Source organism: Orcinus orca, chromosome 13 (genome assembly GCF_937001465.1).
Source record: "Orcinus orca chromosome 13, mOrcOrc1.1, whole genome shotgun sequence".
In the NCBI taxonomy this organism is placed as follows: domain Eukaryota; kingdom Metazoa; phylum Chordata; class Mammalia; order Artiodactyla; family Delphinidae; genus Orcinus; species Orcinus orca.
In genome coordinates this window covers 11,622,349-11,647,532 of record NC_064571.1, presented here as the reverse complement: position 1 = coordinate 11,647,532, position 25,184 = coordinate 11,622,349, and the positions used below count along the sequence as shown (strand labels likewise).

Here is a 25,184-nt window from a genome sequence, read left to right as displayed (position 1 = left end):
CATTCAGCCCCCATCACCCCTCCTGTCCACGAAGGGGTGTCACCTCTCCTGTTGCAGGCTGCTTTCCTCTGGGTGGAGAGCAAGGCCTCACATTCCAAGGTTCCTACCCCAGGGAAGCATTCTCCTTCATACACATAATTCCAGTGCATAGAAGGGGACAGTGGGGACAGTGGTCCTGCTGGGCTACCCCCGGGTGGGAGGGCAGTTGGAGAGGGGAGAATCACCATCCATGGTGTGTGTCTGCTCCACTGTCCCACTCCCTGGGGCTCCTGGGGGGTGGAGACACCCTCCACACAGCCCAGAACAGCACCTCAAACTGTGAGCCCCTGAGGGAGGGCATGGCCTTGGGAAGGTGCATCTTTTGGGCACTTGTAAGTCACTATCTGGAAATTCTTTATTCCAGTTATGGGCTCTCCAGCAGAGTCCTAGCCTCCTTCATGACTGAAGAGCCTGGAGACACTGCTAGCTTTGGATGTTGAAGGTCCCTGACAGTTGAATACGAGGCATGAGTTGAAAAGAATATTTCCTAGTTGCCTATCCCTTGGCTCAAGGCCCACCAAATCCCACATTTGCCATTTTCACCCTGGTTTTTAGTCACTATGGTTGAGTCTTAGTCTCAGTTGAGTTCTCACCTTTCTCTTCACGTCATATAATCCCGGGCCCCGTCTGGGCAGCCTGCTGGCCCTCAGTGTGTTGGTCCTTCTCCAGAAAAGGCTCCGACTTGCCCCTCCCAGCAGTCAGGGGGCATCCCAACCTGTCTAAAACGAGGCCAACAAACAGTTTGCAGAAGGTGGGGGATTATTTAATTGCAGACATAATACAAAAAAAGCCAGGTGACTTCTCGATATGCACTAGCACAGAAAGTCTAAACTCTCAGCCGCTGAAGTTCAAGGACTTCATTTTACTCATCTTTAGATCCTTCAGGACAAGCACGGTGTCTGGGGCATCGCAGGTGCATGGTAAGTGATTTAGATTGCTTGCTGGGATGCTAAAGACAGCCTAGAAGGGCAGAAGGTGTACAAATTTGGGGCAAAATGGTAACGGGAGGGATAAAGCAGATATTCTAGATGTCTCCTGAGAGGAGGGTGTTTTGAGTTGAGCTTCAGAGGCAGTTTGGGATTTGTATTTGCCAGGGAAGAGAGGAAGGACATTGCAGGCAATAAGAGCTCTGAAGTGAACTTGGTTTGCAAGTGGCTATGAGCCCGGGGGGCGCATACCTGTGCTCAGATGTGCTCCCGATGTGGAAGTGAATACTTTATGGTTGGAGAGGAAAACAGCCTGCAGTTAAGCCTTCACTATGGATGCCCTGTGCCACCTCCAGCCACCCACCTGGCTGGTTGCTGTTCTCGGCATCTGGACAACTTCTGAGTCAAACCCACATGATCAGGGCTTTCCCCACATGCTCGGCGGCTGTCGCCTCTGCTTGCTCCTGGGCCAAGCACCACGATGTGGAGCACCCACACCCCAGGGCAGCTCACTTAGACCCCAGCCTCCACGGTCTCCTGGTCCCAGACTCACATACGTCCCGTCCCCTTGTCTGTCACTTGGCAACCGCTCGCTTAAACACCCACCTGAGCTCTAGAGCTACCGCCAAATGATGTGATTCATCCAACCCCTTCCTTGGATCGTTGGTCTCCTGATTCCACATCTTTAGCCCAGCACCCTTCCTGCGTGCTCGGCAGTGAGTGAAGCATGACAAAGACTGGACAAAGTGGCCAACGAGGTGGGGGTGGAAGGGACACATGCCTGGAGCAGTTATCCTTTGATTTCCATTCCTCTCCTGGTGAAATATTTGCTACATATATAGCCTCAGACCAAACAGGATCGTGAACTTATATCTCCCAATTTAGATAGAATTTGCTATCACACTCATACTTCCAACAGCTACGTTATGACCCTTCTGAGACATCAGTATGCTACGTTGGGGTCTTGGGGGAGAAGTCAGGGTGTAGGAAGGCCCAGAGGTTCCTCCCACCCATGTTCTCCTTCCCACCTGCACCCAGGGCACAGGCCCTACCCCCAGGAGCTCAGGATCTGGTGCGTGAGGCCAAGAGATGATCAAGGCCACTCTTGACACTGTTACTGGGTTTACCTTCAAGGGCAGTACACCTGGTCTCAATTCCAGAGTCTGGAAAAGGCTTAGCGGAGGCCTCATTTAGGGTCCAAAGAAGAATAACATGGCCTCGCCCACTTCTGGTTGGCAGAAGCTGCTGTTTTTCTCACTAGAAAATAATAAGCAAGTTAATGGGGGGAAAATAATTATTCATACCAGAACTGTAAAGTCCTTTCACATGGAATAATTGATATGAAACTGTCCCAAAGTAGGGACATTCAAGGATTCCCGAATTTCTTCAAGGAGCTAGAGATTCTCCCAGGTAAGCCCTGAAAATTCACCAAAGGAAAGAAAATGTGATATTTTAACTATACTGGGGATCTGAGTCTGCCCGGTTGCAGTTTATGCAAATTCTGGGTGAAAGGAGCACAGAGCAATAGGGATTCATTGTTTCCTCTTCTCACTTTTTTCCTAGGTATTTGGAGGAGATTGTCAAGAGCTGCTGTCATGTGGGGATCAGGAAACCCTCTTGATTCCCACTCTTCTTTTAAAAATGCTGAAGAAGCCATTAACATCCCCACTGCAGTTGAAAGATCTGAGCATCTTGAATTTCATCAGTTCCACCCTGTCTTCTTCTTACAGCACCAGCATAGCGGCACCCCTGGCAGCTCCCCCGGCTGTCCAGCCTGGCCGCACACTGAGGTGGACCTGCCTCTCCCAGAGGATGGCAGCGTGAACAGTGGGAACAGAATCACCCAGGTTACCCAGGAGATGGCCAAGGAGGTGTTCCTGATGGCACAGAGTCTGAGGAGGAGAGGATGCATCCTGGTACTTGACCTTCAGTGGGTGGTGGGAGGATTGGGCACCACGGGGGGAAACGGGTCTCCCAGCTGCTGCCCCGCAGGAGCCAGGACAGAGGGGCCACGAGCAGGGGCTATCGGGCACATAGCATTTTTCGGTGCTGTCTTCTCTCTCCATCTGGACGTATCCTAGAGCTCACTTCATTTTTCTCTTCCCTCCTCCTGTGGGCTCATTACTAAGGCTTTGTCTTAATCCATCGGGGAAGATAATTTACCGGAAGCTGCAGTTTAGTCAAATCAAGACCCATTCCTATCCCAGAGGATGAACTGAAGGGAGCCATTTACGTCTTTAAAAATTCCCCAAAATAGAGGTAACAGGGCTGCAAGCTCCTGAAGGATGGCCATTCGGGGCCAGCACAGCCTGGACAGGATGGGGGCTACTTTCCACTGGCTTTGGGGTGGGGGCAACTTCAACCACAGGTCACCTGTTCTGATTCTCTTTAGCTATCTCCTTGATTCAATGCAGTTAAGCATCACTTACCATCCACACACACATCAACACTGAAAAAAGTAAAAGAAGTCCATTTACTGAGTGTGGGGACCAGAGGAAGAGATCGAAAGGCACCGAGAGCCATTTAGAAAATGTCTTCTAGCGCAGGCCTGCTGGGTACTCGTGGCCCCCACACCCGTGGCTGGGCCACACGCGGTAGAGGAGCGGGGCCCAGAGAGAAGGCTGGATGTCAGGGCACCTCCAGACGAGGTGACTGCAAAGCCCTGCCCAGCAGCCCTACCACACCCAAGACTCAGGCCTTTCATTGGCCTCTTCTTTCTCCCAACCCATGTCCACTTCAGTTAGTTTCTCACTGGAACAGTTACCCCAAGGTCATTAGGTCAAAAGTGGGAGCAGTTACCACTTCTTGCTGACTTCCGTTTTCCTTCCAAACATCTCAGATATTCTAATTTATATAGGACTTGGGTGCTGATGGGGCCATGTGGCTGAGGGCCCAGGAATATGCAAATCCTCCAGCCCGTGCAGTTCCCTGGGGAAATGTGCGCTAAGGGGAAATGACAAAAGGAAAAGCAAATGGTGGTTTTTAACAGTGAGGCTAGTGCCTGGTAAAATGCAGTGACTATGCAGAATTTCCCCCCGAATCCTCCAAATCTCGACCTTAATACCAATCAGATTTTAACAACCAAAGTCCCTGGTGCTCTTGAGTAAAACAGAGAAAAGAGTTTAAAATGGCTGGTTGGGGGGGTAACAGGCAGCACAGGCTCGGGGGCAGAGCAGTAATCTTGAGTCAACCGTATTAGCAACTCTTCAGCCCTGAGGCTGGGGGCAGAATTGGAGGAAGCAGGGAGGAAGATGGGGAGAGTGGATGAAGGTTTCCCTTGGAGAGGCAGAAAAGGTAAGCATCTCCTTTCCTGGCAGAGGTCTACAAAAGACTATTCTCATGTGGTTTGAGTTTTCTCTGGCACCTTTGAGACCTAGGTTAAGAGTTCTGGAATATTCCAGCTTGACCTCCTCAGTGGAGCCCTCCCCCTTCACACATGGAGATGTTCTTACTAAAGACTTTCCAGCATCACGACCTTCATCAGCACTGTCTGTGTGCCAGCAGAGAACGATAGCCATTCCTCACGTCATTATCTAGGTCAGGGAAACTGTCGCAGTAATGTGTACAAAATAAAATACCCACAGGAAAAAAGAGGGGTTCTCTCACCCTCCTCTCTCCTATTTCTTTAGTATTCCTTATCCTAAAGACCAGTAACTCTGAAATCAGGTCATCAAACCTACATTTGGTACAGGGAGAGAGCTGACAGATGCAGAGCTTGCCTAAACCCAAGCCTTATCCAAAGAGAAGTAAAGTACATATTTTAGGACTCATTTGCTAACTGGGGTGGCATATCATAAAGCAAAAACAAATTCTCGAGGGTGTGAGGACTCATGTCTTCTCCTGGGACATCATAAAGAAGTGTGCTGCCTTGGATGTTTGGGATGGGGCTTGGTTTGGGGTTGCAACGTCAGTTTTTTGGGTTTTTTTGGTGGTACGTGGGCCTCTCACTGCTGTGGTCTCTCCCGCTGCGGAGCACAGGCTCGGGACGCGCAGGCTCAGCGGCCATGGCTCACGGGCCCAGCCGCTCCGCGGCACGTGGGATCTTCCCGGACCGGGTCACGAACCCGTGTCCCCTGCATCGGCAGGCGGACTCTCAACCACTGCGCCACCAGGGAAGCCCGCAACGTCAGTTTTTTAAAAAGAAGGAGCAACAGAGTGTCAAATGACCTGGCACAGATTTGGCTAATTTAGGACTGGCTGCTTGAGTTCTGTGTTTCAAAAAGGCTGTCCCATTTGAAAGGGAGGTTTCTCGGACTGGTCTGCCATGGAGCTTGGAATTGCTTGAATTAGGCACTGGACACATCTGTACCCACTCCTTTCTTATCTGGCATTGCAAATACCTCTAATAAACTAAGCCTCTAACATAGGTTTTTTAGGATTGCTTTCTTCCTTACAGGAGAAGCTGAGACAGCATGATACATGCAGGAGAGGGACCCAGAAGTGGCTCCCCACCAGGGCTGGCCATTATGAAAAGAATGGGGCAGACAAAATTAAGTTCTGTCCCTTAAGTTAATGTCCATCCTCATGGAATTTAGAGGCCCCTCAACAGGGCAGGTACAATAAATAGTCTGACTCCATTTTTAATGTTTGCTGACAGCTTTCAAGCCCCGAACACTCCTCCTTCTTCCCCTTGTGCTCCACATCTGGGCAAGCCAAAAGGTCCAGGCACAGTCTCCTTTGGTGCTAGTGGGAAGCTCAAACCACACAAGCCCTGACTGTTGAGTGGAAACTCCCACCCTGGCCCCATTCCCTGACCACAACAAAAGCCAGGCCGGTCTCCTTTCCTTGTTCTCTGAAGCCTTTTCAGACCTGGTTAGGAAAAGGCTTCTGTCACCAACCCATTAATTATCAGTTCCCAACTGGGAAGCTCTACATATGGCTATAGGCCTTTGACCCTTTGGTCAAGCCAAGACCTCCTTCAACCTGCACGTTCCTCACACCTGGCCCTTCTTAGGGGCCTTATCTCTGCCCCGGGGCTGCTGAAAACTCTCTCTGAGCCACTGCAGGCCACAGCTCCTGTGCAGAACATCTAGCCCAAGACCAGGAGGCTGGGCCACCTTCCCTTCAGCAGTCCCCACGGACAGATGGGCCTGGACCACCTCATTCTGTGGTTTTAAAGAGAATAAGCTTCTTGCTAACCTAGAGTGTCTGGTCTTGAAGCCTCTGGAGGAGGTTCGGGACATCACAGTTTTAGACCAAGCCACAATATGTTCATTCCGGGGCTGGAATAAGTTAAGCAAGTTTGGGATGTTTACCATTTGCCACTGATTTCTTAGAGAAAACTTGCGGAGGCGTTGTTCACCTACTGCCAACTCTTTCATTTCTTTTGGTATAGACCAAAGAACAGCTCATTACCTCTGCCAGGAAAATTGCGACTTCCGGACAAAACTTCGCCAGACTTATCCGCATCATTGCTAAGAACTGTGTAGACCAAAGATGTTCCCAGGAGCTTCTGTACATGGTAGAGCAGATTCAGACAATGAGCAGCCAGCTCCGCATCATCTCCAGGTAGGAAATGGCTTTGAAGGGAAGTTGCTGTCTTCTTTCTCGAGACCCAAAGGGAGGGCTTGGAAGGGGGAATATAATTCCTTCTCTTGGATACTCCTTTTAATGTTTTTTATCCTCCAAGAATCTACGTTTATTTGAGGAATATCAAATGTTAAAAATATAGAGTGTAACTACAGAGCACAAAAAACACATTTAGGCTACTGTCATTTCTCACTGTTTCACAAACATATCTGATAATATACTTAAGAAAGAAAAAATATTTAACATGGAAAACTAGTTCCTGAGTAGGTGTGAGGATAAAGTAACCATAAGGATTTTTTTTTAATTTTTTTCTATTTTTTTGGCGGCGTTGCATGGCAGGTGGTATCTTAGTTCCCCGACCAGGGATCGACCCTGTGCCCCCCACAGTGGAAGCACGGAGTCCTTAAGTCCCCATAAGGATTAAGAATCAAATACATCAGAACTGAGGCTCTCCTTCAACATCGGTCCCTCCTCCCTTCATAACAGTGACTCCAGTGGTGCTGCTGGGCTCACAACACTTCAGGGTTACTATACAAGCACAGATGACTGATCTCTACTTTACAATCGTGTTTACATTTTCACCATTAGCTCTCTATTGGTTTTTATACGAATCATAGCTAACAAACAAGCTGGTTATCTCTAAAAATACACTAATTGAAAAGTGAAAGCATTTTAAACGTCATTTGCCTAAGAAAAACTATGCCAGCACAAGGCTTATGTTAAGATTAATTCATTTAATGTGCCCCATGAATTAATCTTAACATAAGCCTTGTGCTGGAGTTGAACAGTTTTTGGTCATTGTCTCCATATAACAGTTTTCACGTTGATAATATAGAACACCAGAATAGAAGTATAGGATGGTTTCATTTCCACCCAAGTCCCTTAATACCTGCAGTGGCATATTCATCAGTAACAAACGTTTATTAGTAATATATTATGGGAAAGCTTGGTAGTTAAGACTATTATCAATTATTGTGAGGCATAAAAATAACATCGCCAAGACCAGGGTATATAAATTGTTTTTAAACTAAACACAAAGCCTGGTTACGTTCTCTAGGAAATAATATTTCAGGCACAAAATCATGTCACAATTAGCTACCAGATTTTTTCTACTTAAGATACAGGAACTGTAATTAATTTTAGCATTTCAGGGCTTCCCTGGTGGCGCAGTGGTTGAGAGTCCGCCTGCGGATGCAGGGGACATGGGTTCGAGCCCCGGTCCGGGAAGATCCCACATGCCGTGGAGCGGCTGGGCCCGTGAGCCATGGCCGCTGAGCTTGCGCGTCCGGAGCCTGTGCTCCGCAACGGGAGAGGCCACAACAGTGAGAGGCCCGCGTACCGCAAAAAAAAAAAAAAAAAATTTTAGCATTTCAAATATGGGTATTGCTGTAAGGGTACTCTGGATTTGTTTAAATCAGGTATAGTAGGACATGCAAACATGGATGTGACAAGGAAGAAGGAAGAAAACAAGGAAGACAATCCCTCACGGACCCTTAGAAACAGGAACCATGTCGGTAGGACCACATAGGGAAGCACCAGGGTCAGTCAAAAAGCAGAAGGAGTGAGGGGAAAGCATGGACAAATCCTTTACTGTGTTTTCGTGGGAAGGAATGGACAAGTCAGGGGAAGTAGGCTAAACAGCTTTAGGACTGGTTAATTTGAATTTGGGCTCTGGAGTATAGAGATTATCTCTAGCTGTCTGGCACCTGGCTCTGGGGTGATTAGGGCAGGGGAATAGTGGCCCAGAGTATAAGAGCGCTATAAAGGAGAAGGTTGGGGGTGTGAACTTTGGATTGGTTGGTTTGCATGTATAAGTGCACTTGCAGGCAAGTGGTTTACTCTAAGAATTGGCTAACCCTGGGAGGGGCAGTCTTTCCAACATCAGATGCCCCTAAGATAGTGCATCAGAAACACAGAAAATAAAAAGGCATGATTAATACAGGTACATTTATCAAGTTCCCAGTTCTCTAAAGGATCTGGAAGTCCTGAGATTTTACCACAGTTAGTCACTTAAGTTTCACAGCATCTTCATTTTCTTTTTAATTTTAATTTTTATTGAAGTATAGTTGATTTACAATGTTGTGTTAGCTTCCGGTGTACAGCAAAGTGATTCAGTTTTATCTAAATCAATCTATCTATTCTTTTTTATTTTAAATCAATTTATTTATTTTTGGCTGCTTTGGGTCTTCGTTGCCGCGCACAGGCTTTCTCTAGTTGCGACGAGCGGGGGCTACTCTTTGTTGCGGTGCGCGGGCTTCTCATTGCAGTGGCTTCTCTTGTTGCAGAGCATGGGCTCTAGGCATGCAGGCTTCAGTAGTTGTGGCACGCAGGCTTAGAGCACAGGCTCAGCAGTTGTGGTGCACAGGCTTAGCTGCTCTGCAGCATATGGGATCTTCCCAGACCAGGGATTGAATGTATGTCCCCTGCATTGGCAGGCGGATTCTTAACCCCTGTGCCACCAGGGAAGTCCTATCTATCTATTCTTTTTCATATTCTTTTCCACTATAGGTTATCACAAGATATCAAACACAGTTCCCTGTGTTATACAGTAGGTTCTTGTTGTTTATCTATTTTATGTATAGCATCTTCATTTTCATTGGTGAAAAACAACTTGTCTCACTAAATTCAGTTACACTCAGTTTAAAGCAAGTATCATTGAGGTGTGTGATTCAATTAAGAAATAGCAGTCTGATCTTTGATTAGAACTTTTACTTTAAGTCCTGAATGCAATTCTAGACAAAATTTCTTGTTCCCTTTCATTAGGTATGGATGTTGGCATTTATTCTGCTAGGTCTCTTCAGTTATTTTCATTAAAAATACTTCTTAGCAGACTCACGGATATACAGAACAAAATAATGGTTACCAGTGGGGAGAGGGTAGTGGGGAGAGGCAATATAAAGGTAGGGGATTAAGAGGTACAAACTATCATGTATAAAATGAGCTGCAAGGATATATTGTGCAACATGGGGAATATAACCAATATTTTATAATAAGTATAAATGGAGTATAAACTTTAAAAACTGTAAATCAGTATATCGTACACATGTAACATATAATATTGCACATCAACTATACTTCAATAAAATTTTTTTAAAAACATACTTCTTGTTAATTTATAGATTCTATATGAGTCATACTTTCTTAGTATCAAAATATAAATTTTATGTTAAAATGTTAAATTATACCTTAAGAACTTTCTTTCTCTGAATAGTCCCTACAAAGGCATCCCAGCTTTCTGGAAGAGGCTCACATTGTAAAACCATCTGGTATTTGTTTATTTGAGATTATGCCTCTTACCTGGTATAATGTTAACTGCTTTCCTCCTGTCAACTCCCAAGAGTAAAGGCCTCCTTGGCAAGAAGCAAGTCCTCTGAAGAGTTCCTGGTGGAAAATGCACAGCGGCTCCTCCGTGCTGCCTCTAAGACTGTGAGGGCTGCAGAAGCCGCCAGTCTGCGGGTAAGTGCTAATCCCAAGGGTGGACACTGGCACAGACATGCACAGGACCATGACTCAGGTCACAGGCTGAGAGCAACATTGCAGACATTCATGAGGCAACTCTACCTGCTTCTTAGCTATTAAATTCAACTGCATTTCTTACCCAAACCTGTCACCTGATTTCTTGTGCATTTTAGTTTGGTTAATTTCTATCAACCTACCTTCAATTCCACTGATTCTTTCTTCAGCTGTGTCCAATCTGCTGATGAGCCTGTCAAAGCATTCCTCAATCTGTTACCACGTTTTTTCTTATTTTTAGCATCTCTGTTTATTTCTCATAGTTTTTGTCTCTCTGCTAAAACTCACCATCTGTTCATGCATTTTGTCTACTTTTTCCACTAAAGTCACTAATATATAAATCATAGTTATTTTTAACTTCCTATCTGATGGTTTCAACATGTGGCTTATATCTGAGTTTGGGTTTTTTTTTTTTTTTAGTTATTTTATTTTTGGCTGCATTGTGTCTTTGTTGCTGCGTGCGGGCTTTCTCTAGTTGTGGTGAGTGGGGGCTACTCTTTGTTGCAGTACGCAGGCTTCTCACTGCAGTGACTTCTCTTGTTGCGGAGCACAGGCTCTAGGTGCACGGGCTTCAGTAGTTGTGGCACGTGGGCTCAGTAGTTGTGGCTCGCGGGCTCTAGAGCGCAGGCTCAGTAGTTGTAGCGCATGGGCTTAGCTGGTCCGCGGCATGTGGGATCTTCCCAGACCAGGGCTGGAACCTGTGTCCCCTGCATTGGCAGGCGGATTCTTAACCACTGCACCACCAGGGAAGTCCCATGAGTTTGGGTTTTTTGATTGCTTTGTCTCTTGACAGCAGATCCTTCTTCTTCTTTGTGTGTCTTTTAATTTTCCATTGAAAACTTGACATCATGCATAGACTGGCAGAGACTAAATGAATACTATGTATGCCTGAAAATGGGCCCACCTCTTCTTCTAGGCCTTTAGTGTGTGTGCGTGGTGGGAGGTGGGGGTGTGAGTCAATATAGTCAGGAGTTGAGCTGAGTTTGGGCGGCATTGTTACAGTCATCCTTGGGTAACCACTGGATTCAAATGTTCTAGCATTACTTTGTGTTCAGTGCGGGGTCTGGGTTACCAGAGGGTTTTCATCAATGTTCCTGTCCCACTGTCAGCTTGAGGCTTTCCTTGTGAGTATGCACCTCAGGGTGTTCTCTCTCAATGTTCTTGCCTCTCCATAGCCTACTTGTTACTTGTGACTCGATGATTGTTGGTCTGGAGAGGAGGTGGTAGTGTTCATTGTTGTTCTCACTCAGCCTCAATTGTAGGCAGGCCCTGTTCCTCCCTCAGCAATAGGAGACTTTCGTTGTGGCCTCTCCCGTTGCGGAGCACAGGCTCCGGACGCACAGGCTCAGCGTCCATGGCTCACGGGCCCAGCCGCTTCGCGGCATGTGGGATCTTCCTGGACCGGGGCACAAACCCGTGTCCCCTGCATCGGCAGGCGGACTCTCAACCACTGCGCCACCAGGGAAGCCCAATAGGAGACTTTTAACAATTATGGATTCAGGATGGTTTTCTGCTTCTTCCCCCAAGGTAGAGGGCTGTATTCTGTTTTCTTTCTCCGCTTGCAGTGGTCTTGACCTGTGCCCTGGGGATGACAGGATTTACTGTCCTTCCTTCAGTGACTTGAGCTTTTGTGCCATGAAGAGACAGATGTGGGCAGAGATCTGTGCCTTTGTTGCAGTGATGGCTGCTCCTCTTCCCAAAGCCTGCTCCACAAGGGAGACAGTCCCAACCTCCTGCCCTGTCCCAAATCTTTGTCATGAGCGCCAGGAGAGGTCCTGGAGAAAGCCTGTGAACAGGTGTGGATTTTTCTTAGTTGTGGCTCTCATGGGTCCTATACACTCACACTCATCTACAATTGGCCACAGCAATTTGTTAAGAATTTTAGCTAAAATCTTCTGATCAGGTATATGATAGTCTCATCTTCCTCCCATGCTCTATCCTAAGGAAGCCAGTGCTGGGCCCCTGCCTCTCCCTGAAAGTGGCTGTCTTTTCTTAGATTTCAGTCCAGTGAGTTGCCCTTCAACCTCACTCTCTAATAAGTTCAAGAAAAGTTATGATTTTGTGGATTATCTGACTTTTTCTTGTTGTTAGGGTGGGAGCAACTCCCTTTCCAGCTTTCTATGTCCTAAGTGAAGGCAGGAAATGGGAAATATTCGGGTTCCCAAAAGAATACCCTACCAGGGCCTTCACATGTGCTATTCTACCTGTGTGAGATGCATTTCTGCCCCTCCACTTCTACCAAATTGTCTCATGTCTGTCTCCTTCTTATCTTTTAGGCCCAAACTTAAATTCCACCTCCTCAAAAGGGATGAAATACTCCCCACTATATCTAAATGAAATCGCACCAAGTGTCCCCTGCTTTAGTACCTTGTATGGTTCCTTCGTAGCACTTATCACATTTTGTAGTTGTCTGCTTCTTTCCTCACTTTTATGTGTTTGTCTGGCTCTGTTATTAGAATGTACACTTCATGAAGCCAGAGACCTAGAATAGTGGGCAAGTGCATGGAGGCACTAAATAAATAGAACAGGAAATTTCATTTCAAGTTTAAAGAAACTTTGTACCGATTAAATTCAAAGAGTACATAAAATAGACACACCCAGTGAAAAGCATTTGGAAAATGTGCATACCTGAACTACAAGTCCCAGAATTTCTTGAATATAAAGAAGACTGAGAGAAAAGCTCAGGACTGGCCCTATGGATCAGTGAGCATCTCTCCCGCCAGCACGCCAGCGTGGCCACAGCCACAGCCTCCCGCAGATCCTGCAGCACCACCCAGGGCAGGGCCAGTCCCCAGGTCCCAATGCCCAGGCCATCTGAGTGCAGGAGAACCTGAGGGCCAGGCTGAGTGCTTGCTGTGTACACCTGTGTCCTGGCTCTGCTTAGGCCGCTGGCTAAAGACCCATGGATAGTTTGCATAAAGCAAAATGAATAAAGCAAGATCCAGGAGGCAGAATTTGGGTTAGAGAGAGATTTTTTTTTTTTAATTAACTACAGTCCCAGAACATTCTATCGTGATAGACAAGATCCTTTGTCCTGTTGTGCTTGTCCTTTAAGAATGAGTGGGCTCCAATTCAGAGGACCTCTCCAAACACGATTCCTTGCTCTCTATTCAATTTAGGGCTAAAATATCAGAAAACCAGTCCCAGCATCACTCAGAAGAATCCCCTAGGAGCTCCAATGAGCTGACACTGGGAGAGAGTGCACAGTGCCTCCTAGTACTTAATCATCTCTCTCTCCTCCAGGGTTTGAGACAGCCTTCCCCAGATCCGGAGGAACTGGAAGTTGCTGCCTTCTGCATGCAGTGGAGAAGAAAACTGCGAAGGCACAGACTTCAAGAAACCTCAGACCTCGACTGTGATGAGCTGGGCCTGCGAAAAACAAGCACTAAAGGGCCCCCGACACTCGTGGCCCTGGTTCAAGAAGCCTTATAAAAGCTGAGCAATATTCTCCAAGTCAGACTCTCTGTTGATGTGTGCACTGGCCCTGAGACTCTGGGAGCCCATGGAATGTGCCTTTTAGGCCGAATCAGCCTGTGGGGACACAGGGGGACACGGTGGGTTGGGTGGGTGCAGGGCAGCCAGGGCTGGGCCTTGAACAGAGGTATCCCGACAGTATTCCCAGTCAAGGGGACAGCTCTGGGCCCCTGGTGAGACTGCTATCTTCCTGGGAAGGATACTTAGCTTTCTGGGTTTAGAAGGAACATCACACATAGACTGGGCAAGGATGGGGTAAAAAACACCCAAGCCCTATTAGCTTAAGCCTATATTAAGATGTTGCAATGTGAAAACAGTCCCAGCACGTTCTACAGGGATCCAGGAACTGAAAGATTTATGGATTAGATTGGTAGTCAGTCAGAGTTCACCTTGCTTGAATAACTTGGCACTGTTCAAATTTTCAAGGTGTGAGGAAACTGAAGATGTGCTACTTGGGGATACAGTGCAGGAGCTGCAAGTCTGAAGGCCCTGAGCTGTGATTTGGTGAATCTGGGTTTAGCATCTGGGATGGAGAGGAACAGTTGGGCATTAAGGTCTTGGAGAGTCAGTGGAAATTTTTCAGTTCTCAGGATCTTTCACAAAACCTATTTGGTAAAGGAATGAGGAGACCAGTGACCTTCACCTCAGGGGTTGAACTGCATGGGCCAAAAGTGGAGAACTGGGTCTGGAGGAGGGGAATGTAGACAGGGACTGGGTACGTGGTCTCGGAGCAGGGATGCCCTGGGGGCTGGGGCCTTGCTTGTTTGGGGGACATCGTGCCACCCTCTTATATTCTGGTACAGCCCATAGGGAGGAGGGCTGACACTAGATGAGGCAGAATTTCCCACAACCCAGTGGGATTGTGGTTCAGATTTACAGTAAATAAAGATAGGGATTTCTTTCCACTTTAAAAAAAAAAAAAAACAGAATACAATGTGATGTTTTGCCTTGTATACACCCATTAAATCATCACTACAATTGGGATAATGAATATATGCATCACCCCAAAAGTGTCCTCACTCCCCTCCGGGGTCCCTGGAATGACTGATCTGCTTTGTCACTTAATGATTAATTTGAGGGACTTCCCTGGTGGTCCAGTGGTTAAGACTCTGTGCTCCCAATACAGGGGGCCCGGGTTCGATCCCTGGTCAGGGAACTAAATCTCGCATGCCACAACTAAGAGATCTTGCATACCGCAACAAATATCCCGCACGCAGGAACCAAGATCCCACGTGCCACAACTAAGACCTGGTGCAGCCAAATAAATAAATAAATATTTTAAAAATAAATAAAATTTGTCAACCTAACCCGTTTTAAGAAAAAAAAATTAGTTTGATTAGTTATCTGCAAATCAATCAATGTTATACACCACGTTAACAATTAGAATAAAAATCATATGATCATCTCAACAGATGCAGAAAAAGCTTCTGACAAAACTCAACATCCATTTATGATAAAAACTCTCAATGAAGTGTGCATAGAGGGAACATACCTCAACATAATAAAGGCCATATATGACAAGCACATGGCTGTCATTGAAAAATTAATCAGTCAATCTAAGAAAGAAATGGAAGATTTTATTTGAGCCAAATTGAGGATTGTTACCTGGGAACAGCCTCAAGGAAAGCTCTGAGAACTGTTCTGCCCATTAGAGGTCAAAGCACAGTTATGTAAGTTTTTAAGACAGAGGCTGTACATAAATAACGTATTGTTGACAGTTTATACAATGTAGTGAATAGTGGGTCATGGTTCATCGTGGTCCCTTACAAGATTAAGAAGGAATGTTATCTTTTAAGTTGCCTTGTTGGTGCTGGGAGAATGTTGCTCTTTATATTCTGCTGATTGGAAAATGTAATATAATGCAGGTGCACAAAGCACAGCAGAGAGGAGAGAGGAGGCCAAAGTGCAGAGAAAATTTTTGATGTTTAAATTTTTCTTGACTTGTCATAAAATATGAATTTTATTTCACACAGCTAACATCATACTCAATGGTGAAAAGCTGAAAACATTTCCTCTAAGAGCAGGAACAAGACAGGGATGCCTATTCTCACCACTTTTATTCAACATAGTATTGGAAGTCTTAGTCACAGCAAATCAGACAAGAGAAAGAAATTCCTTTTATCTAAATTGGAAAGGAAGAAGTAAAATTGTCACTGCTTGCAGATAACATGATACTATATATAGAAAATCCCACAGATACCACTAAAAAACGATTAGAACCAATACATGAATTCCATAACTTGCACAATACAAAATTAATATAACAGAAATCTGCTGCATTTCTATACACTAACAATGATATATCTGATAAAGGGCTAATATCCAAAATATACAAAGAGCATATACAACTCAATATGAAAGAAAAAAACAAATCAAAAAACAAATTTAAAAATGGGCAGAGGGGGACTTCCCTGGTGGCGCAGTGGTTGAGAGTCCACCTGCCAATGCAGGGGACACGGGTTTGTACCCCGGTCTGGGAGGATCCCACATGCCGCGGAGTGGCTGGGCCCGTGAGCCATGGCCGCTGAGCCTGCGCGTCTGGAGCCTGTGCTCCACGACAGTGAGAGGCCCGCATACCGCAGAAAAAAAAAAAAAAAGGGCAGAGGACCTGAACAGACATTTTTCCAAAGAAGACATACAGATAGCCAACAGGCACATGAGAAGATGCTCAACATCACTAACTGTCAGGCAAATGCAAATCAAAACCACAAGGATATATATCACCTCACACCTGTCAGAATGGCTATTATCAAAAGACAACAAATAAGTGTTGGTGAGGATGTGGAGAAAAGGGAACCCTCGTGCACTGTTGGTGGGAATGTAAATCGGTGCAGCCACTATGGAAAACAGTATGGAGGTTCCTCAAAAAATTAAAAATAGAACTAGCATACGTCCAGAAATTCCAATTCTGGGTATTTTTCCAAAGAAAACAAAAACACTAATTTGAAAAGCTATATGCAGCCCTATGTTCACTGCAGTACTATTTATAATAGGCAAGATATGGAAGCAACCCAAGTGTCCATCAACAAATGAATGGATAAAATATACATACACAATGGAGTATTACTCAGCCATAAAAGAAGAACGAAATCTTGCCATTTGCAACAACATGGATGGACTCAGAGGGTATTATGATAAGGGATATAAGTATGACAGAGAAAGGCAAACACCACATGATTTCACTTATATGTGGAATCTAAAAAACAAAACAAATAAACAAAATGAAAATAGCCTCATAGATACAGAGAACAAAAGGGTGGTTGCCAGAGGGAAGGGGTGAGGGGATGAGTGAAACAGGTGAGGAGAATTAAGAGGTACAAATTCCAGTTGTAAAATAAATAAATCACAAGATTTAATGTGCACAATAAGGGATATAGTCAATAATATTGTGATAACTTTGTATGGTGACAGATGGACACTAGACTTACTGTGGTAATCATTTTGTAATGTATAAAAAATTGAATCACTCCGTTGTACATCTGAAACTAATATAATATTGTAAATCAATTACACTTCAATTAAAAAGATTAGTTTGCATTACCTAGGATTTGTGTAAAAATGGAATCATACAGTAGGTGTTCTTTTACCCCTCTAGCTTCTTTCATTCAGCATAATTATTTTGAGATATCCATGTTACTATGTATATCAAGATTCATTGTTTTTCATTGCCTAGTAGTATTCCATTATATGGATATAGGACAATTTGTTTATCCACTCGCCTGTTGATGGACATTTGTGTTGCTTGCAGTTTGGGGCTGTAACAAAAATATCTGCTATGAACATCTTATGTAAGTCCTTGTACACACAAATGCTTTCATTGCTTCAGGAACATTTCTAGTAGCGGAATGGCTGGGTGGTAGTGTAAGTGAATGTTTACATTTTTAAGGAAACTGCCAATTTTTTTTTCAGAATGTCTGTAGTGTTTAACATCCCTACCAGCTATGTGTGAGAGTTCCAGTTCCTCCACTTCCTCTCCAATACTTGGTATGGTCATTCTTTTTCATCTTAGCCTTGTAATAGGTGAGCAGTGGTATTTCACTGTGGTTTTAATTTGCGTTTCCCTAAAGACTTATGATGTTGACATCTTCTCATGTACTTATTTGCTATCTACACATCTTCCTTGCTGAAGCATCTTTTCAAATCTGCTGCCTATTCTTTTTTTCTGTTTTTTTTTCTTATTGTTGAATTTCGAGAGTTCTTTTCATATCCTAGATACAAGTTCTTTTGTTCAGTATGTGATTGCAAATATTTTCTTCCAGTCTGTAACTTGTCTTTTCATTCATTTAACAATGTCTTTTAATTTTTAAGTACAATTTATCAATTTTTGGGGGGGTATATGGATTATGCTTTTTGTGTGCTAAGAACTCTTTGCCAAACTTAGGTCACAAAATTCTCTATGTTTTCTTCTAAAAGACTGAGAGTTTTACATTTTACATTTAGATATATAACACATTTTGAATTAATTTTTGTTTGAAGTGTGAGGCAGAGGTCAAGATTTGTTCATTTGGGTTTCTTTTTTTTGTATATGAATGTCCCATTGTTCCAACACTGTAACTTTAAATGACTATCTTTTTGCATCAAATTGTGTTTGCACCACTGACAAAAACCAACTGACCATGTTTGTGCAAGTCTGTTTCTAAAATCTCTATTCTTTTCCATTAATTTGTATGTCTATTCTTTCATGAATATCACACTGTCTTCATTCTTGTAGTCTTATTGCAAGCTTTACAATCCAGTAGTTTAAGTCCCCCAACTTTGTCCTTTGCAAAATGATTTTGGTTATTCTAATTTTTTGGCCTTTCATATACAAGCTGATTCTAGAATCAGCTTGTCTGTTATCTCCAGAAAATTATGCTGGGGTTTTGATTGGAATTACATTAAATCTATAGATCAGTTTGGAGAAAACTGACATCTTAACTATGTTGAGACTTACAATCCATGAGCACAGTGTATCACTCCAGCATTTTGTAGTTTTTAGCATAAGGTTCCGTGCATATTTTATATATTAAACCTCAATATTTCACTTTATAGAATTGTTGTAAATGGTACCATTTAAAAAATTTTTGTTTCCAAATTTTATTACTAATATACAGAAATACAACTGATTTTTAAAAATGTTAACCTTGTATCCTGCTACCTTCCTAAACTCACTTATTGCTTCTAGGAGCTTTTTGTAGATTCCTTAGGATTTTCTATGTAGATATAACTGTCATTACTGTAAAGTTTACTTCTTCCTTTTTAATCAGTCTGTCTTTTATTTCTTTTCCTTGTCTTATTGTGCCGGCTAGAACTTCCAATATAATGTTGAAGAGGAGTGAGAGTGGACATTCTTGCCTTGTTAGGGGGAAAGCATTCAGTCTTTCACCATTAACTATATTGCTAGCTGTAGGCCTTTTTGGTGAATGTCCTATATCAGGTTAAGAAAGTTCCTTTCTATTGTTATATGTGAGAATTTTTATCATGAGTGGATGTTGAATATTGTAAATACTTTTAATGCATTGCATTAATTAATATAACTACGTGGGGGGTTTAATTTTTGTTTTGTTTTTGTTTGTTAATATGCTAGATTACATCAATCAACTTTCAAATGTTGAAACAACCTTGCATTCCAAGGATAAACACCACATGGTCATGACATATTATTCTTTTGATGTATCGTTAGATTCTATCTGCTAGTATGTTTTTGTTGAGGATTTTTGTGTTTGTGCTCATGAGGAACATTGGACTGTAGTTTTTGTTTGTTTCTTTGTACTGTCTTTGGTTTTGGTATTAGTGTAATACTGGCCCCGTATAATGATTTGGGAGGTGTTCCCTTCTATTTTCTAGCAGAGAATTGGTGTTATTTCTTTTTTAAATGCTTGATAAAATTCATCAGTGATACTTTATGGGCCTGGTGTTTTCTTTATGGGAAGATCTTAATTAAAATATTATTTTTAAATAGGTATAGGATATTCAAGGTGAATACTGGTAGTCTGTGGAGTTAACGGAATTGTTTATTTCTTTTAAGGTCAAATTTATTGGCATAAAGTTATTCATAATATATTATTATTCTTTTACTATCTATAGGATCTGTATTTATGTCACTTCTCTCATTCCTGATATTGGTGATTTGTCTTTACTCTTTTTTTCCTAATAAGCCTCTGTAGAGATTTCTCATCTCGATTTTATTTATTTTTTTATATAACCAGCTCTTGGTTTTGCTGACTTTGTCTTAGATTTATGTTTTCTATTTCATGAATTCCTTCTCTTATCTTTAACATTTATTTTCTTCTGATAACTTTTGGTTTAATTCTCTCTTCTTTTTCAAGTTTCTGAATGTTGATGGTAAGGTCTTTGTTTTGTGGCATTCTTCTTTTCTAATATGGGCATTTACTGCTGTACATTTCTAAGCCCTATTTTTGCTTCATCCCACCAATTTTGATATTTTTTTATTTCTCATTATACATTCTAATTTCCTTTTTAAATTATTTGTTGACCCATGGATTACTTGGAGCTGTGCTATTTAGTTTCAAAATATTTGGGGGAATTTCCAGAGATTTTCTGTTTTGACTTCTGATTTAATTCCTTTGTGGTCAAAAAACATACCTTGTAGCACTTGAATCCTTTTAAATTTATTGAGCCTTGTTTTATGGCCTGGGTTATAGTCTATCTTGATAAATGTTCCATGTACACTAGAAAAGAAAGTGCATTCTGCTGTTGTTAGTTGGAGTACTCTATAAAAACCAATTAGGTCAAGTTGACTGACACTGTTGCTCAAGTATTTGATGTCCTTACTGATTTTCCTTCTACTTGTTCTATCAATTTTAAGAGTAGGATATTGAAATTTGCAAATGTAATTGTGAATTTGCGTATTTTATAGTTCTATCAGAGTTGCTTCATTTATTTTAAAGCTCTGTTATTAGGTGCATAAACATTTATATCACTTTGATGAATTAACTCTTTTATCATTAATAAATTAATCTCTTCATTCCTGGCAATATTATTTGCTCTAAAATTTGATTTTTTAAATATTTCCTAAGCTTTTACTTAACTTACGAACATGTGGGATACCATTCTAATAATTCTTTTAATGTTTTTTTCTCTACAAATTCTTACATCTGTGCCCCTTCTGGGTTGCTTTCAATAGATTCATTTTTCTCCTCATTATGGGCAGTATTTCCTGCTTCTTTGCATGCCTGGTGATTTTTTTTACTGTGTGCCACACATTGTGATTTTGCCTTTTTGGGTGCTGGCTATTTCTGTGTTCCTATAAATATTCTTGAACTTGTTCTGGGAGACAGTTAAGTTACTTGGAAGCAGTTTAATATTTTCTGTCTTGCTTCTAAGATTTGTTAAGTGGGATGAGAGTAGAGTTCAGTCTAAGGTGAAATAATTCCTTCTGAGGCAAGACCCTTCTGTGTACTCTATACAATACTGTGTACTCTATCCAATGTAGATTTTTGAAAAGGCTGTGGGACCTGGGAGTGTGCACCTGTGGCCTCTGATTTGGAACCCCGGTCTGTCCTACACCATAGTGAATATTCAACGAGCTCCTGCTGAGGAACAGACACTGTGTGAGGTCCTGGGGAGATGGAAGCAAATGGGAAGATAGTTCACAGTGCACCTGAGAAGACAAATTTGTAGCTCATTAGAATGGAATGTGATTGATACTATGGGAGCACATAGAGAGACCGATTAGTTCTCTGCAGAACCAACTGGGTCTGGATCTGTGGATCTAGGGGTGTGACAGCCAGAGTCTGGAAGGCACTTGGAAAAGGAGCCTCGATTGCAAAGCCAAGGAGTTTGGACCCGTCGTACAGATAAGCGAAGTCCCTGTGGGCTTTTAAGCCAACGAGTGGCGAGGTATTCGCTATGCTTTATGAGAACTGGTTGCCCTGTGGGGGACTTGCTCCTTTGGGGTGATTCAAGTGTGGGATCCAGCACCCCACCCCAACTTGAGCCAGGATGTCTCTGCTTTCATCCATTTTGTAGGCTGGATTTCACATACATTTTTCATTTGAGAAACGTAGGATAGAAACTCCCTGAGGACCAGGTCTTTTTGTTCACAAATGAGCCTAGAATTGGCAGAGAAGCTGATAAATAAATATTTGTTGAATGAGTATGAATGTTTGATACAGAGAATTGATTCAAGTGTTCTGATAGTTTAGACTATTATTCAGCAATTTCTCACCCCACTCCCCTTCCCACTGTGGACAGAGTGTATTTCCCCAGATTAAGATGTTAGTTTTGGCCACGGAACTTGTCTCAGCAATGGAATGTTGTTGATATGATGTGTTAGTTGAAATGTGCTTATATAGTTGGGTTCATCCTTCTGTGCTCTTGCCTTTTGTGATAAGAAGAATGTGCCTTAACTAGACTTATTGTGGTGATCATTTTTCAATTCTTACAAATATCAAATCAATACGTTGTACAACTGTAAGTAATTTAATGTTACATGCCAATTATACCTCAATAAATTAAAGGAGGAGGAGGAGGAGAAGGAGGAAGAAGAGGAGGAAAAGGAAGAGGGGGAAGAAGAATGAGAATATGCCTTAATTAGCTGCTGGCCAAGGAGAATAAGATGTGGACCTGAACTGCCACTTGACAAATGTATACACCTTGTAACCACGGTCACACTATAGAATATTTTCCATCATCCCCCAAAGTTCCCTTGTGTTCCTTTACAGTAAAATTTCACCCATCTCTGGGCCCAGGCAACCACTGATCTGTTTTCAGTAACTACAGATTTGTTTTGACTACTCTAAAACTTCACATAAAAGGAATCATATGGTAAGGACTGTTTTGTGTCTGAATTCTTTCATTCAGCACAACCATGTGGCTTTGTGTATCAATAGTTTGTTACTTTTTATCACTGAATAGTATTTCAATTATGGATATAGCATAATATCTTCATCCATTTGCATGCTCATAGCTATTTGGATTCTTTTCAGGTTTTGTTATTTTGGAAAAAAAATGAACGTACGAGATTTTGTGTGGACATGTATTTTTATTTCTCTTGAATAAATACCTAGGAGTGGAATTGCTGCATTGGATAGTAATTATACTCTTACTTTTATTGGAAACTATGAAATTATTTTCAAAAGTGGTTGTACCATTTTATATTCCCACCACTTGATATTGTCAGTCTTTATAAATTTAGTCATTCTCAAGGGTGTCTAACGGTATGTCACTGTGGTTTTAATTTGCATTTCCTTGTTCACTAATAATATTGAGCACCAAGGGACTTCCCTGGTGGTCCAGTGGTTAAGACTCTGCACTTCCACTGCAGGGAGCATGGGTTCGATCCCTATTCAGGGAAGTTCCAAGTGCCACATGTGGAATAAATAAATATTTATTTATTTAAATTAAAAAATAAAATAATAATAATATTGAGCACATTTTCTGGTACTTATTGGCCATTTGTATCGTTTTCTTTCATTGCCCATATTTTTTGGTTAATTTTTATTAACCAGTGAGTTATAACAAAGTTTCTTATATATCTTGTATACAAATCCTTATTGCAAGTATTTTCTCCCAGTCTGGGGCATGCCTGTCTGTGTTCATAAAGATATCTCCTGAAGAGCAGAAATTTAAAATTTTTAGTGAAATCAAATTTACCATTTTTTCTTTTATAATTCACTTTTTGTTTTATATCTAAGAAACCTTTGCCTATCCCAAGATTGCAAAGATTTTCTATTTTTTTCTATAAGTGTATATGTAATTTTAGCTTTTACAATTAGGTCTAAGATCCATTTCAACTTACTCTTCGTGTGTGGTGTCAGAAAAGGGTTAAGGTTTATTTATTTATTGCATATGAATATCCAGATGTTCCAGCATAACTTGCTGAAATGACTCTTCTTTCTCCATTGAATTACTTTAGCTTCTTAGTGAAAATCAGTTGGACATATATATATATATATATGGGTCAACTTCTAGTGTCTCTCTTCTGTTACACTGGCCTATATGTCCATCCTTAAGGCAATCTGACTCTTGATTATTGTGGATTTATAGTGGCTCTGACAATCTCTGTAGTTTAGGTGGAGTGTTTAGACCATTTACATTTAATGAAATTATTAACAAGGTTTGTTTTCCTCCTCTTTTCCTGCCTTCTTTTGGATTACTTGAACATATTTTTATAATTCCATTTTATCTCCACATTGTTTTATAAGCTGTACTTCCCTGGTGTATTTTATGCTAATTGCTCTGGGGTTTACAATATTCATTGTTAATTTATCACAGTCTACTTTTAAATGATATTATACCACTTCATGTACTGTATATCTCTCTCTCTCAAAAAAAACCAAAAACAACAACAACAAAAAAAACAACCTTCCATTTCCCTCTCCTTTCCCATGTGCCACTGTTGTAACATATATTTTATAAACACCACAATCCACAGTTATAATATTTTCTTTAAATAGTAATTTTTCTTTCAAAGTCTTTAAAAGTTAAAATTTTTAATATTTTCTTACATATCTACCATTTCTGATGCACCTCATTCCTCATTTATTCCTGCCCAAAGAACTTCCTTTAACATTTCCTATTGTACAGGTCTGATGGCAACAAATTCTCTCAGCTTTTGTTTGTGTGAAACTGTCTTAACTTTTTCCTGATTTGTGAAAGGTATTTTCACTAGTTACCTAATTCTACATTGATAGTTTCCTTTAGTACTTTAAAGATGTCTTTCCATTGTCTTATGGTTCATTTGGATTCTGACAAGAAATTTGCAGTTATTGTTAGGCTTATTTCTCTGTACATGTCTTTTGTTTCTGTCTCTCGAGTTTCCCTTAATCACTGATTTTCAGGAATTTGATTATGTGCCTTGGAGTGTTCTTCTTGTGTTTATCGTGCTTGAGGTTCATTGAGCTTCTTGCATCTGAACTTATAGCTTTCATCAAATTTTGAAAAGTTTCTACTATCTCTTCAAATATTTTTTTCTGCTACTCCTTCCCCCACCAATCCTCCTCCTGGGAGTCCAATTACATGTATGACAGACTTCTTGGTATTGCTCACAGGTCACTGAAACTCTTGTTCTTTTGTCGTTTTTTTAAATTTATTTTTTCTTTGTGCTCCATTTTGGATACTTCCTATTGCTACATCTTCAAGTACACTAATATTTTCTTTTGCAGTGTCTTATCTCTTTTTAATTGCATGAAGTGAATTTTTACTTCTGATGTACTTTTCAGCTCTAGAAATCTCATTATTTTCAAAATTATCTTCCATTTCTCTCCTCAATATGCTAATATTTTCCCTTAAGTATGTAAACTTATTTATAATAGCTGTTTTTATATCCCTGTCTGCTAATTTCATCATGCTATACTTTCTGGATATGTTTCTACTGACTTACTGTCTCCTAGTAAAAGACAATACTTTCCTGCTTCTTGGCATGTCTACCAATTTTTGGTTGGATGCGGGACATTGTAGATCTTACGTTGTTGAATGTATGGATTTTACTGTCTCACTTTAAAGAGTGTTGAGCTCTGTTCTGGCAGACAGTGCAATCACTTGTGGTTTAGTTTTATCCTTCTGAGCCTTATTTTTAAGCTTTGTTATATCAGACAGAGAGTAGTCTCTACCTTAGGGATAATTTAAACCTACTATTAAGCTTCAGCCTTTCTGGAGTCTCTGCTGCATACTCAAGTGATCAATGAGAACTCTCCCCTCTGACTGGAGGAAGCCTGAACAATTCCTAGCGGTGGTAAGAGTTCCTAGAACAGTATAACT

At 41.8% G+C, this 25,184-nt stretch overlaps 1 protein-coding gene and 1 non-coding gene across 2 annotated transcripts in view; both read left to right on the top strand.

Annotated features, from left to right (window-relative positions):
- Window positions 1-16,042, top strand: part of LOC117203972 (uncharacterized) — a 34,738-nt gene extending 18,696 nt beyond the window's left edge. The window contains exons 4-7 of the mRNA XM_049696234.1: window positions 2,696-2,881; window positions 6,301-6,473; window positions 9,833-9,950; window positions 13,251-16,042. Coding sequence (XP_049552191.1) covers window positions 2,696-2,881; window positions 6,301-6,473; window positions 9,833-9,950; window positions 13,251-13,439 — 666 coding nt within the window. The 3' untranslated portion in view covers window positions 13,440-16,042. The remainder of the gene's footprint in view (window positions 1-2,695; window positions 2,882-6,300; window positions 6,474-9,832; window positions 9,951-13,250) is intronic.
- Window positions 16,043-22,706: 6,664 nt separating this feature from the next.
- On the top strand, window positions 22,707-22,779 carry TRNAG-UCC (transfer RNA glycine (anticodon UCC)). Its single transcript has one exon. It is a non-coding gene; the product is annotated as a tRNA-Gly (tRNA).
- Window positions 22,780-25,184: the final 2,405 nt, after the last annotated feature.